At 41.0% G+C, this 15,432-nt stretch overlaps 1 protein-coding gene across 4 annotated transcripts in view; it reads right to left on the bottom strand.

Moving 5' to 3' along the window:
* The window catches only part of Macrod2 (MACRO domain containing 2), a 1,840,776-nt gene that overhangs the window by 148,229 nt on the left and 1,677,115 nt on the right, over positions 1 to 15,432 (bottom strand). For all 4 annotated transcript variants that reach the window (XM_005380889.2, XM_013512283.1, XM_005380890.2 and 1 more), the window contains 2 exons: positions 7,696 to 7,737; positions 1,121 to 1,204 (listed from right to left, as the gene is read on the bottom strand). In XM_005380889.2, the coding sequence (XP_005380946.1) occupies positions 1,121 to 1,204; positions 7,696 to 7,737 (126 nt within the window). The remainder of the gene's footprint in view (positions 1 to 1,120; positions 1,205 to 7,695; positions 7,738 to 15,432) is intronic.

Raw genomic sequence — 15,432 nt, 5'->3', positions numbered from 1 at the left:
ACTTTCTGAAGGCATTCGGCCAAACTTTCTGTAACTGCTGCAGCTTGAGGCTCTTCCTAGCTAATACTCTTTCATTCTCTCTTCATCAGTTCCAGCTCCCTCTGCTTCTCCCCTCCTTTGTCCCTCACAGGCACCCATCCAATGCACATTTTCCACTTCTTCCTCCATGGTGGCATAGTGTTCCCTCAAGACCCAAACCAACAGCATCAGTATCATTATACTCTTCATTTCACCGAGGAAGAGGTACAGTTCCAGACAATAAAGTAGAATACATAAGTATGCTCACTTTTAGAAGTTGATGCATATATTTGGGATTGAGGTTCACTGGGGGAAAAATAGCCCTCTTACATTTTAAAAGAAAATTGAATAACTTCTTTGAATGACAACATCATTTCTTCATAAAGGTGAGCCCAGTTAGACCCGTCTATTCAAAAATATAAGGATACCTTGGCTTCTAGAAAATGGAAGAGAACAATAAGAGCAGGAAACACCTCCAGCACCCACTGTTGAGGTTTGATTCTGAAAAGACTGCTATTCACAAGATAAATAAATTACACCAACAAACATAGCTACCACACTGGCCACCATATATAACTCTTGACCTTCACTTTCATGTGGTTTCAAAACGTAAGGCTTTTGAGCTGGGCATGGCGGTGCATGCCTGTGATCCCAGAACTTGGAAGGCTGAGGCAGTAGGATTGTTGTGAGGTCAAGGCCAGCCTGGAGTACAAAGTGAGCTCAAGACCAGCCTGAACTGTGTAGGGAGACCCTGTCTCAAAAAGACTATATATATATATATATATATATATATATATATATATATATATATATATATTTTTTTTTTGTTCTCACATTGCAGAGATGGAAAATAAATCAAACTGAGAAAAGAGATTTTTAAAATTCATTTTTTACCTAACAGCAACCACAACAGCAAAAACCCCAACTTTGATTTTCCATCCTCACATACTCAGAATAGTAAACATGTCAGGAAAGGAAAATAGAGTTTCTCTGTGATTTTTGAGCCCCTAGGAATGTATGAACATGAAAATATACACAAAATTTAAAAACTAAATGAAGTTCTTTTCATGGCATTATTTTCTTAAGGAAAGACAGAACTTACCTTCGCTAGAGTCTTTGGAACATTCTGGCTTCTTCGCTTTGCTCTTCTTGTGGGGTGGAGAGAGACCTTTTGGCTCTAGCCCTTCTGGAAGAACAAAGATTGAATATACTCTCATTTAAATATTTACTAGTGTGGTGCAGAATTGTGTTGAAGTTTAAAGATGTTTTCATCTTAGTAAGCCCACCCACCCACACATACACACACACATATACAGAATCATGGTTGCAGCTTCATCTGTCATCCTGACTGAGCTAAATTTTGGCAAAGACCTGTGATTCTTCAGCCTACATACACTTAAGGCGTGAGCTAAAACATTTTTTTTGAAGATATTATTAATGACTCCCACAAATGTTAGATCATACGCAAACACTTAAAAAATTCTCTAAAAGGGCATCACAAATTACTTCATTTTCTCTAAGAGAACATGACTTTAAACGTCATGGATTAATCAAAATTATCCTGCCTCTATTTAAAAGGCTTCTTTAGCAATGCAGACCTTAAACAACTTTCATGTGTTCCCAGTTAAACTGTAGTGCTCCCCATTTTCCCCTGTGTTGCTCTACGTTTGTCCATGGCGACTACTAAATTGAACCCTGCATAGTTTTAGAAAATGCTTCTAAATTCATCCTGTTCGGAGACAGTACATGTTGTTAGACATCAGTTCACATTTCCAGCCCTAGTCTTTCCACTGAGTCCAAGTTCAATTGCCTACATGGTGTCTTGCTTGGATTTGAAGTTGGATGTTTTCTCTTGCCCTCTGGGTGCCTCCTCTGCCCTTTAACATCCCCTTCTGTCCGTGCTGTGGGAGACAAGACCCTCTAGACTGCACAGATGAACTCTCTGGCTCTCTGATTCCCTATTAGATCCAGCCAATGGGAAACGAAGGGTTTTGACTTCCTAGAATCCTTGAGTCTTAGCAGGCTGCTGTATCCCTCAGTCCAAAGTCACAACCCCTATTAGTTAAACCTCTGCCTGGTCCTTTCTAGCCCTATTGGCTTCTTTTTGCCTAACTCCCATTAAGTATTTAACACTTAAGGCCAGCCAGAACAGTGTCCTTGAGGTCTGTAAACCTCCACAATATGCCACACCTCAAGCAATGGGATGATATACTGTCCACCCAGGAATTTACTCCAAAACTGAGATGCCATCCTCACTATTCCTCACCATTCCTCACTATTCCAATTCTTTCCCACACCAAACAATCCCATGAACTTTGCTCTACCAGATTCCCCACACTCATCTTCTGTGCTCAGTCTTTACGACCTCATGGCCACCCTAACCGGCAGCATCTCTTTCTTGGCTTACAATAATAGCCTAAAGTATAACCTCCAATCTCCCTGATGTCTCTTCTCCACGCAGCATCAAGTATGACCTTTCAAAACATTAATCAGATCATGTCGCTTGCCTCTTTAAAAATCATTACTTAGAATAAGATCATAATCCGATTCTACTGCCTGGCACAACATGTCACTGGGGCCACACCTACGGCTCTACCCTCATCTTGCACTTGCTCTTCGGCTTTAGATTGATTAGCTTCCTTTGGGTCCCTCAGTTACACCTAGGCTACTTTCTGCCTCAGGATCTTTACACCTGCTGTTGTATCCCAGACTCTCCAACACATATATTCGTGTGTCCCTCCTTCTCACCCTTTGAATCTGAGATCAAATCCAACTGTGAGGAAAGACCTTCCCTGTTTGCTAACCTGGAAGAACCCCACTGAGGAAGTTTCTCTCAAATTCAGCCCTTGTATCTGAATTATCTTGCTCTTTTGCTAATTTTTTTCTTGTATCCCCCCATACCAAGAAGGTTAAGTTCCATGAAAAAGGAAAAAGGCATTTGTCTTTTCAAATTCCTTTTGTATCCTTGCTGCCTGGCACAACCATGGGAATTCATTTTAAATTCGATTTTATGTTTGCTTTGCCCAGGCTTTTAAGGGCAAGATAAAACAGGGCCCAGTCTTAACTTTGCCTCACTTAGCAGCTACTGTCTCGTGCCAGGATTCTAAAATTATGCTGTAGAGTTATGGCGACTCATTTCAGTTTTCCCATTTATTAAAAAAAGAGCAGAATGAAAAAAAACCTCCCCGTGTTTGATAGATGTGCTATTAAAACTGCTGGCATTGTAGACTGCAAGGGTTTTGGGCACAGGGCTAGGTTTTCTGTGGCTGCAAGTCAGTCACTTCTCAAGTTATTGCCATAGCCAGGGTGAAAACTTTTGCCAATGACTACATTAGCAAGCCCCACCCCCAACTTCTGTCACCAGGTGTGAGATGTATGTTGACCCTTGGAGTGGGTTCAGCAAAAACAGAAATGAGATACGTGGAACAGCTCACTGAGCACCAATGCTGAGCTCAAAGAGATTCATAAAATGGGCAAGGCGACATTTGCAGGCTCCAGGGAGAAGACCGTAATTCTTCTGTGCCCCTGAAAGGTGACATCTGCAACTGGGACCAAGCAGAGAGTTTCCAGGGCTGGAAATTCAACTTCCAACCAGCAGGTCTTGAAACAGATGTTTTGTGCATCTAATTCCTAATTCTTGATTTCCTAGCTGAATAGGAATTCTTAGGCAATGAGTAAGATTTAAAATGAAAATTACTCTTCCTCATTATAAGATATTTAAACATCCCTAAAGTACTAATATTTTATTTCTGCAGCAGTTTAGGGTGTTCCTTGGGTCGTCAGGGGGTGGGGAGGCATACTAACTGTGATGTCATCTGTGATGTGAGCACTGTATTATTTTCGACACCCAGCCTGAGCATTTGCATGAAAGTCACTCAGAATTTTGGCCTCTGTGCCAAGGTGTCCACTTGTGACCAGGCAGGGACACCTCTCCTGCTTGGCCTTGAGGAGCTCATAGGAGGCTTCTCCTCCAAGCAGACCATGCTTCTCTTTGACAGTGGACTGAATTTTCTAGGTTGCCTTTGTTTCTCGCAGAGTGGAAACCTGGAGTTCTGCCACAAGCATGGCTTTGCCCCCTGAGGAACTCAGCTGTATACCAGCACTTTGTCTTAGCTGCTGTAGGTGGTTGCTGATTTTCTGCCCCTGCTGGCTCAGCCTGGGGCTGATATCAAGGCTGCCTAGCCATAGGCATGAAAGTGCATGAGGAAGCATTTACTGCACCAGAATGAAAGGACTTAGAAGGAATTCTAGGCATTGAAGCCAACCTGTTTCTTTTACCTCCCATGGGGGCAGGGCTTCATCATGAGTTTGACCTGGTCTGACACCATCTGAGGTGTGCCTTGCTCTACTTACTATAAGAGTCTGGAGACAGATGTAAGAAAATTATGAACATGAGCCCAGTTATCAGGCAAACCTGGATTCAAATTCTGGCTGTGCTATTTAAGCGAGAACTCATCCTGCTTAAGCCTTGGTAATAACACAGAACTGTCACACACAGGAAATGAGTTCATGTGTGGTAACTGATTGGCACAGAGAACATGCTTGATCAAAATCTGGCTTAGCGAGAGTGTGCTGATGCTGACCTCAGCTGGCTCATACCAATGCACTGGACCATCTCTCCCGAACTCTCACATTCACTGGTCTCATTTTGGTAGACTGTAAAAGACCATTGTAGCTGTGTTTACACCACGGAAATCTGAAAACTTTCTATATGAGAGACACCGGTACTCAGAGTCAATTTCCATCAACCACTGGTTTTAGCTATTTGTTATTCACTATCATTCATCAGCATTTCTTGGCAGATTGATTCACTTGAGCAGCCCTTCAGCAGTGTGGATTGCAATCTTAAAAATATCTCAGCACATTTATTTACCTGCGAAGAAGTGATGCACATTGGAGGGAAATGAGCAGAGGTTAATGGTCTTGGGGAGCTGGTTTAGATTCAGCCAGAGATTTTTATGAAGCCAGCCTGTACACATATATGGCAGAGCCAGCTGGCTTGCTTTGGAACTCCACAACACAAGTTCCTCATGATTTCAGCTCTGAGATGCTAGGAAATGGAGAGTAGCTCCCCAAGCCCACTCTGCCTGAGTGGCTTAGTATCTTGGGGACACTGAGTGTGACTTGGACAGCTGTGCCCCACTGCTAGACAAAGCTCTCAGGAAATCTGGGGTGAATAAAACCAGAAATGATGGTCCTATGAGTGCCCCCAAACCTCAGATGCTGACTCCAACCTTGTGAACTCTGCATTACCATTAATAATTTCTTTAAAATAACTCAGTGGTTTGGATAACTACTTAAATATTCAAAAATCAATTCCATTTGCACAGGAATGTGTCTTTATGGCATATAGGCAAATGACCCATGGCAAAAAAAGGTTCTTATCCTGGGTGGTGAGAGAAATTAGCACCCCTATGACTGAAAGACACTACAAGACACTTCCTGGGAGCAGGAGAAATGGAAATAGCGAAGATTAACATTAAATTTGTGCCTTCTAATCCAATGAGAGCGACCATTTGAGGTCTTTCATTGACCCCAAAGTCCTTTTTAACACTAAGACGTTCTACATGGGTGTAGGAATTGAAATTCTCATAGAAAATTAGCCTTCTTTACAGTTTACAAAAAGCAAGCAGAGTTCTTGTCTCATATTGGATTCTTTTAGATGCAGACTCTGAGACAAAGGTTTGAATGCAAGCAGTTAATTTGAGAGAGTATCCCAGGAAGCATCAGTAAAGGGAGGAGGGAAATGAGATAAGAAAAGGAAGGTAGCCAGAACTGGGGGTATGCATGAACAAGTCTCACTGGGAATCCAGGGCTCTGGTTTGCTCTACAGGACTGTCGATCACCCAGCTCTTGTCCACCACTGATAGCAGGGTTGCTTCAGATAAATAATCTCACTGGTACTCTGAGTTTGCTTTCATGACTAGGACAAGCACTCAGCAGAGTTGTGAGAACTTTCCTTAGAAAGTTGATATTGTGATAGCGGCTGCCCAAGGGTCATGAGTAAGGCACTAACAGCTGCTGTTGGTGTCCCTTTCCTATCTCCTTCATCCTGCTTCTGACTTGTTGGACTTCTGTCTACCTCTCATGCTCCCTGAGTCTGCTGCCTTTGCGGGGAACAAGGGAACCTTGCAAATCAGACACGTCCAGACTAGAGAAAAGGAAATATAAGCTCTAATCATTGTGAGAGCGAACTTCTATAAAGAAAAGGAACTGTTATTTCTTTCATGAAGATAGTGGGTGGTGAGAGAAGGGAGAGAAATTTAATTTAACAAGGAGCAGTCCTCTTTTTACCAACCCTTACCAAGTGTGATCCACCATGTCAGAATTTAAAGAGCTCCTGTTTGCAGAGCTACTTCGACTCAGATTGCCACCGGTTTGTAGAGAGATTTTGGAATGCAGTGAGAGGTACAAAAAAGAACCTTTAAAATAGCTATTTTAATTTTGAAATCAATCTCTTTTTAATCGTTACGGCAGTATATTTGTTGAAATGGGGAATGTGAGTGTCTTAACTATAGAATTAAGTTCTATATCCTTTCAATATTTGTTAGAATGAGAAAGGAAAGAAGCAATAATTTCTTGAATCTTCACTGTGGGTCAAGCACTATGACAAACCTTTAAAGTATGATATATCATTTAATCTCTCACATGAAGCACTGTGGTGGGAATTACTGCCTTCAGAAATGTAAAGTAAGGTTTACAGAGAAAGACATTTTCTCAGCATCAGTCAGTAAGTGGTGTGGTTAGACTTGGATTCAGGTCTATCAATTCCTGAATTCATTATCAGGGACATATGGAGTGATTACCTTAGACCAGAACCCATGGTTTTAAGCACTGGCTTTCTCTCATAAATACTAGTCTTTCCAGAGAAGTTGTCATGCACCTTTATTTCTGATCATGAGAACAATACGTGCTGTGTAGAAAGTGTATTTCCCATAGATGGCTACAATGAAGTTTAGGTCTCACATGCTTTGCAGAGCCATTCCCCATCAAGAGGTTCAGTCTATTTTTACTTCCCCTGCATGTGGGTGGACTGTGACTGTTCCAAAGAACGTAGCTTAGTGGAAGGGGTGCTATGAGACTTCTAAGCCTGGGTCTTCAAAAGGGTACAGCTTCTCCTTGGCTCACTCTTTTGAGTCAAGATACTCTGAGGAAGCTCAGACCACAGAAAGGGGCCAAGTACTTCAGGAAATTGCCTCCAACTAAGGCTTTAGCAGGTTGCTGGAAGCCATCACTTGCCAACAAGTGAGTGGATGGATTTCCAGATGATTCCTACTCCCCAGCTACTGAGGCTTCCAGGTGAGTCTCAGACTTGGTGGGATAGGATGCTCAGGTCATCTCTGCTGTGCTGTGTATATTGCTCACACACAGGATATGTGAAGATCATAAGTGGTTGCTTGCAGCACCAGGATGTGGGGGTGATTTATTACACAACTCTATTAACTACAGCATCATGTTATATTTTTTACCTTAGCTGTCAGGAAGCTCAAAATCCAATTTAAATATATTAACTGCATTTGGCTGAAGAGTTAGCACAGTGCTTCCTTGTTTTATGACACCGAGCATACATTTTTATTTTATTAACCTTATTTTGTCTTTTTTGAAAAAATATAAGATATACATCGACCAAAAAATGACCTTTGCTTATTGCAAGTAATAAGATTAAATATTTAATACCTGATTCTTCTTTCATGTCAACGTCTTCTTCATTATTATCATCTATTAAAATAAAAGATAAAGACCCATGTAAATGCTGGAAACACTAGAATTTTCCAATTTTAATAAAGTGGGAAAAAAGGAAGAAAAGAGACTGTTAAAACATGCATTTCAGATATTACCTTGTGGAGTTAAGAAATATATGTATATATATTAGAGTATAATTTAACAGCATGGGTTTATATTTTTTTTTAGAAGTTAGAAATTCTATATTTATAACAAGTTATATATGCAATAATTTGTTTTGCTTAGACAAGTTATATATGGGCACATCGGTCATTTCAGTTCTTCAAAATTGTGAATCACAAACTAAAATATCACATTTTCTGATGGAAACCTCTATGAAGCAGCTCTGAGCAGGACTTATATTAACCAATTGGCTTTCCATGTTTACTTGTGAGTCACTGGTCCCTACTGAGGCCTGTAATGGTGGGTGAAGCCATGAGGCCTCAAAGGACAAGATAAGGTCACAGCTGAGGACTTTTGGCTTCAACCCCAATTAATTAAAAGGAGACTATAGCTGCAGGCATCTCACTCCTGCAGTGAAGGCCTTCCTGGAGTTCACTTAGTTCTCCTAAATTAACATATGTATTACTTGGAGAATTCCATAAAGAGTTTCTCAAGTCCTACCCAGATTCCTGCATTTTCTTCACTATCCCCCTCCTTTATTTGCAAACCTAATAAATACAGGCAGCCCAGGGAAGTCTGGGTCTTAACCCAGAGAATCTAAAATATTGTAAGAGAGTTAGACCCTCCTGTAGCCCTGAAATCATTTCATTTGTCTCATTTATTTAAGCCTTCCCCGTCCACTTGTTTGGGAGATTGCGGGCCTGATCAGCCCTCAATAACTAAAGGATATTAACCTGATAATTTTCTACATGTGTTAACAATATGAATGCCCATCTCAAATGCTGGAGAAATGTAGGCATTATCATTTGGCTGCACGTCAAGCACATATACATTTCAAATCCCTGCACTGTGTTGGAAAAAGTGCTGTTTTACTGTACCTGTAAATCCAAACACTTTATCATGCACCTGCAAACTTGCCGTGTGATCCCTCTGCATTACTGACAACATACTAGCTCTTTTCAACTATTGACATGCTGTCATCTCTTACCTTGAATGTCCACCCATTCAGAGTTGTGGTTTGACTGTTGATACCCTCCCCAAAAGTTCAACTGCTGAGAAGCTAATCCCAAGGTGATGTGAGTAGGAGGTGATTGGACCACAAAAGTAGAATCCTCATGAGTGAGGTTTGCACCCTTAAAGGAAAGTCCCATGAGAGACCCCTAACATTTTGCCTGTTTGCCCATGGGAGAATCTATTTTAGAGCCCCTTCTGCCATGTGAAGACATGAGAAGATCATTTTCCATAAGGAATTGAGCCCTTCCCAGTCACTGAATCTGTAGAAACCCTAACCTTGGCGATCCGACCTCTAGAACTGTGAGAAATAAATGCCTGTTGTTTGTAAAGCACTCAGTCTATGGCAATAGCCCAAATGGACTAGAAAGTCAGGCAGCTGCAAGTCCTGTCCTCTTTGTAGGCTTGTTGCTATCTGCTCATGTGTCAACCTAGAGTGTGGCTCCCAGCGTGATTTGTTTTAGGTATCTGGGAGGTTCCCTAATTGCTGCTCTTTTTGCACTCCCACACTCCCACTTTTTTCATATGTGGCTGCCAAATCAATCTTAACATACAGTTCAGATCTGGTTCACAATCATTCAGCAACTACTTTCTATTTAATGAGAAAAGTCTAGATTTTCCAGGTGACACTCAAGGCCAACAGTATCTGTTCTAACCACTTTGCCACTATCATAAAATACTTGGAGCGGGGTACTTTATAAATAAGTTTATTCAGCTCACAATTTTAGAGGCTGAAAGTGGAAGATCTGAAGACTCCATCTCTTCTGCTTTTGGTGCGGAGCTTCTGGTTATGTCACAACATGGTGATGGCAATGTGGTGGAGGTAAAGTGTATGCAGAAGAATTCACATAGAGAGAGGGGAAACAAAAGAGAAGGGGGACCAGGATATCTTATAACAACCTGGTCTCCTGAGAAGAAACCTGGTCCTGTGAAAACTACATTAATCCCTTCCTGGCATGGTGTTCCTGTGATATAATTATCTCTTAAAAGTCTCACCACCTTGACACCATTAACTGGGAACCAAGCATCTAGCATACAGACCTTCGGAGGCTAAACTACTGCATCCTCTGGGTTCCTCTACCTGCGTCACTCATGCTAATGATGTTCTCCTCCATCCCTTTTCATTCTCATCCTTCAAGGCCAACTTAGAGTCTCTGATGGAGGCAAGCCAATGTTAAAGAACAGAGAAGAGACAGCTAAACTGGAGGAGAAATATCTTTAAGTCTTTCCAGAGCATCTGGTGATTCAGGTTTGGATGAACAGTGTTTTGTTTGTTTCTTTGTGTGTGTGTGTGTGTGTGTGTGTGTGTGTGTACATTATTTTAGGTATATCTTATTCTGAGCATGAACTTAAAGGGCATTTGGGCTTAGGTCTACAAATTGGCCCCTCAACTACTCATTCTTTAGGCATGTGATCTTGGAGAAATTACTGAATCTTCCTGAGTTTCAGGTTCATCAGATGTACAGTGGTATAATAATGCCTACTACTCAGAGTTGTTATAAGGATTAAATGAAATAATACCATGTGAAGCACCAGGACAGTTACTGAAACATCAATAAATGCTTAGTATTAGTTACCATTACCACAAAGTCATAAGTCTAGTTACTTATCAACATATCTGTCTCCCATACGCCCATTTCCAGATCATGGATTCTATGATGAGAAAGACCATGTCTTATGTTTCTTTGTACTCCTTGGTAACTAATGCTACTCATTTCATATAATAGAATCCATAAAGACATTTCTACCAAATGGCCCAACTACTTGCAACTTTGCAATCTCAGAATCTTGGGTAAATAACAGAAAATAGTATATTGTATACTTCAGTTTTTTATCTGAAAAACAGAGATAATAAAATTACCAACTTTCTATAGTTGATAACATATACAAAGAATGAAAATTAAATACTGATTATTACTTTTATTATATCATTATTATTACTTTCATTACTTTAACAATTTACTGAGATTTCTTTACCACGTGCAAAAATCATGCTAAGCCTTGATGATACCGGTGAATGATCCCTTTCCTCAAGGAAATCATAAAGTAGGTGATACAGAAAGGTAAAACAACAATCAGAGCTGAAAGTCACAGATCCTCTGGTACATAAGCAGAGGTTCTATAGGGAAAATGACACAAGGCATCTAAGTTAGAACGTCACTGACAGCTCTGCAGAGGAGGTGGGGTTTCATCTGAGTCCTAAAGGGTGAGCTGAGTTTAGCAAGAGGAAAAGAAGTTGCAGGAGATGCACAGAAAATGTGGCTTGCCTGTCTATATCTGCTGGTTGACTGACACCAGTACACATACCAGCCTGAGTTACAGCTTCCTGCTCCCAGTTCTTTGCGTAGGAGCGTTCTCTGGGTACCCCAGCCCACTTAACAAGTACCGGTGAGTGAAATCTTCCTGGGGCCAGCTGTGCACAAATGACTGGCAGGACTGGCACATCAGGACCCCAACTCCATAGCTGCATGGGCTCATTAAAAAATATTCTAAGCCTGTTCCACGCTATCTCCATCAGTGCCCCTCTCCCCATTGGTCTTGAGCTCCAGATGGCTGGTTTGAGCTGGTTTATAACTTAATCTTGTTGCCCTTCCTCCTGCCCCTGCCTCACTTCTTCACTATCCCATTGGTGTTCCCTAGAATCACCTCCCAAATAAAGTGCTTCCACTCAATCTTTATTTCCTGATCTTCTTGGGGAACTTGAACCAAAACAAAGGTTATCAAACCAGACAGAGGGGAGACATGTGAATATACATGCCCGTGAACAGTCAAGAGGATTTCAAGGAAATAAAACTAGCTCTGAATGGCTGAAGGAAGGAGTTATATGAAAAATCATAGCTAAGGTGATCTGTTCTGGGTGTAGGTCCTTCCACACCAGGTATGCTGATTAGTTTTGTGAGCCAATGTCACTAGGCCATAGGGTGGCCAAACATTATTCTAGTGTGTCTGAGAGGGTATTACTGGAGGAGATTAACATGAGAATAGTAAACTGAGTAATAAAGTTTTCCCTCCTTAATGTGGGAGAGCATCAAAAAATGAGGTATAGGCCTAGGTAGAAGACAAAACCTGACTCTTCCAGCAGTGAGAGTGATTCCTCTATCTTACTGCCTTGGGGCTTGAATATTGGCTTTGTTTCTGGCTTTGGATTCAAACAGAAACTTGGTTCTTGTTGGCTTTTGAGCCTGCAAGTATTTGGAATACAAATATACAATCGGCTGTATGTGTTCTTAGACCTTTGGGTTTGGATTGAAACTACACCATCAGCTCTTCTGCGTTTCCACCTGCCAACCAAGCATCATGGGACTTGATGGATTTCACAAACACACGAGCTATTCTTTATAATATTTTTTTGTCTTTACCCATACATTTTCCATCTGTACCTATTTCTGTTTTTCTGAAAATTTCTGACTATATACGAAGTTCTGACTATATACTGTATACGAAGTTGAACATTTAAAGTTTCTCCTGAAAGAAAAAACTTTAGGTGGAATAACACCATATTTTGAAAGATAATTTTTTTTTGTCTTTTTGATACAGGGTCTTACTGTGCAGTTCAGGCTGTCCTTGAGCTCACTTTGTAGCTCAGGCTGACCTCGAACTCCCAACCATCCACCTGCCTCAGCCTCCCGAATGCTGGAATTATAGGTGTGTACCACCACGTCTGGTTTGAAAGGTAACTTTTTAATGGCAGAAATTTACTAAGAAATTTATAAAATATGTCCCTTAGTATTTTTGTATTATTCATATTAAAATCAAGCAAAGACTAAACTTGGTCTTGAAAACACCTAATGTGTTGTTATATATTAATAAAATCCAATTTAGTCCAATGTTATTCTATATAATGTGTTCACTTAAGTCCTATTTATGCAAAAAAATTCTAACAAGAGATTTTTCCCAACAAACCCAGCAACCCAAAATACCACATATATAAAAAGATGATAGCCTATGGGGAATGAGGAGTCATGCCATTCAAAATCTGGAAGCAGCTAGGAGACTGATGGAGCGTGGGCAGAGCTGCTGCCCTTTAAAGCAGATCTTCAAGTATCATACTTCTTTGTTAGAGGACAAAAATGAAATAAAAGGTTTCTAGCCAAAGCAATACAAATACCATTGCAAAACAGAGAGCCATCCATCAGATTGCAGTGTTCTGTGTGCTCAGAAATGCCAGTTCCAGAAAATCCCCTTCTCTTCCCAGACATAGGCCACACAGAGGTGAAAACTCCTCCTCCTCTTAAAGACCCCTTTGATGTTAATTTGATAATGGACGCTGTTTTCAGTCACTGCATCATTCTCTGTCAGATTACCCTGAAGAGTTCTGCACAAAATACACAAATATTACTAAAGTTCTTATTTTGATAAAAAAAATATAAATGAAAGCCAACTAGTTTCTCATGAATAACTGGTTGTGGTAGCACCTAGCTTTATATACTTCAGAAGCCCCTTCATAGGGTAGGGAGTATCTTACTCTGAGGTCTATAATATATGCTTTTCCTTCTCTTATAGAGGTAGAGTTAGTAATAATGATTTTCATTTTAGATCAATTACACCTGCTTTCTGAGATGTACCTTATTTCCCACAACGAATAGTCCACACTTCTTTGAATAAGGAAGTACTTCATGGGTTTTGAGATGTGTCTTATGCTTTCTCTCGGATTCCCATAATTAATACAGTGTTTGGGAAAGTAGAGAGAAAACACACACACACACACACACACACACACACACACACAGAATTTTCCTCTAAGGTAGAATTTCTCTAAGTGTGGTCTCTGGGTCAACAGCATTATTACTGGGAAATGTGGTAGGAATTCAAATTTTCTAGTTCTACTCAAGCTCTACTGAATGAGAGTCTCTGAGAAGAGATCCAGAAATATCTAGGTCAGGCCTCAAGCTGATATTCATGCACACTGACACTTGAAAACCACTGTCTAAAGTACTGATATTACCATGTTGGAGGTTAATCTTTCACAAAAGCAGGTGTCCATATTTTTTGATATCTGAGGTGAATTGACTTGTAATATCTCACCAACACTCATTGTGCAGTCTGCCCATGTGGAGGTGAGGCACAGCTGTGCTCCTCATGAGATATTATGTGCTTCCTTCTCTGTTTGAAATCGTACAGCTACCTTGCTTCTGGTTACATGGCATCATGGTCCATGGCCAGGATTGTGCGAATGGGTAAGAGACATGTGCAGACTTGAAGACCAACTCAAACAGGTGTGCAGTTGCATGGAAAGAGGAGGGTGTTACAAAGGGGGAAGTTACCCTCATGAGCTACCAAAGCATGCTCTCCACTCCCAAGGAATAAAAAGACAGATCCCTGAAATAGATCATTGAGTTCCCTTGTCAAAATTTCAGAGATGTCCACACATATGTGCTGGACTGTGAAGTTAACAATTCCATAATCCTGTTGTGGCTTTGTGCTCACAAGTCTTCTATCTTAAGCCTCATTTCTCACCACAGGCTTCTTGTGCACTCATTATCTTTTTAATATTGCATTGCCAACAGCTCTGAGGAGGATAGCTTGCAGTTGCCAAGAAAGAAAGCATTATTAGAAAAATTATGCTTTTCAGGATTTCCTAGGAGTACTGAGAATGTCAGGATCTTCATGGCCTCCTGTGAGACTTGACAAGCAGAGACACTAGCTAGGCCAAGAAGGCCTGATCAGGGAGAGACTTCACAGAGCCCAACTTCTGCAAAATGTGGGGACACCCAGACCCACCAATGCAGCAGACAGTCAAAGACTCTTTCTGCAAGGTAATTCATGGGGCTGGGAGAAATTTTTTAAATAAATAAAGTAAATGGTTTTGCTTTGCTCCCAGTTGGTGTTTGGCCAATGTGAGCATTTAGATCTCATTAATTTATAAATTAATGGGTAAATCAAAAGCAGTACTTAGAGAACTAGGTTGTTCTGCTGCTTCGGTTTGGTCCACTGGGCATGTGATGGCATCAATTATTGAGACATGGGATTCAGGAATAGGAGGGCTAGGGAGTATAAGGACAGACTTGGAATTTAGTTTGACTGTGGTAGAAATGATGATGCCTGAAATACTTCCAGCTGGAGGTTGCTGGTGGGTATAACCAAGAGGGCTGGGCCCAGACACGGGTGAACAGCAGGCAAAGTAGAAGACAGAGTGTATTCAACAGGATAACAGCTGCCAACTCAAGTTTGATAAGGACTCCAGAGCGACATGTGGCACCATGGGCTCAAACGTGCAATGATTTCAATAACCAGGCTCAACCCATCAAAGAGGCTTGAATGAGCCCAACAAGGACAGGTAGGGGAGAAGCACACAGATAATCATGTGATTGCTGCTGATTATGGAGTGAATAGTAAGTGAAGGAGATAGACAAACCTTCAAAGACATGTGTCTAAGAGTAGAAGTTAGATCCCTGCATCAAGTGGGACAGAGGTCAGAGGGTTTTTGGTTACTCTGTTTACCTTTGTCTTTATTCTTACTTTGGTGCCATATTAGAAATTAATTCACTGTGTACCATTTCTCAATAGAATTTCTTCCTTGCATTTGTCCCAGTGTTTTCAACTAAACCAAGGGACCAA

Source organism: Chinchilla lanigera, unplaced genomic scaffold (assembly GCF_000276665.1).
Source record: "Chinchilla lanigera isolate Chin_1 unplaced genomic scaffold, ChiLan1.0 scaffold00014, whole genome shotgun sequence".
Taxonomy (NCBI): Eukaryota; Metazoa; Chordata; class Mammalia; order Rodentia; family Chinchillidae; genus Chinchilla; species Chinchilla lanigera.
This window is presented reverse-complemented; position numbering and strand designations above follow the sequence as displayed.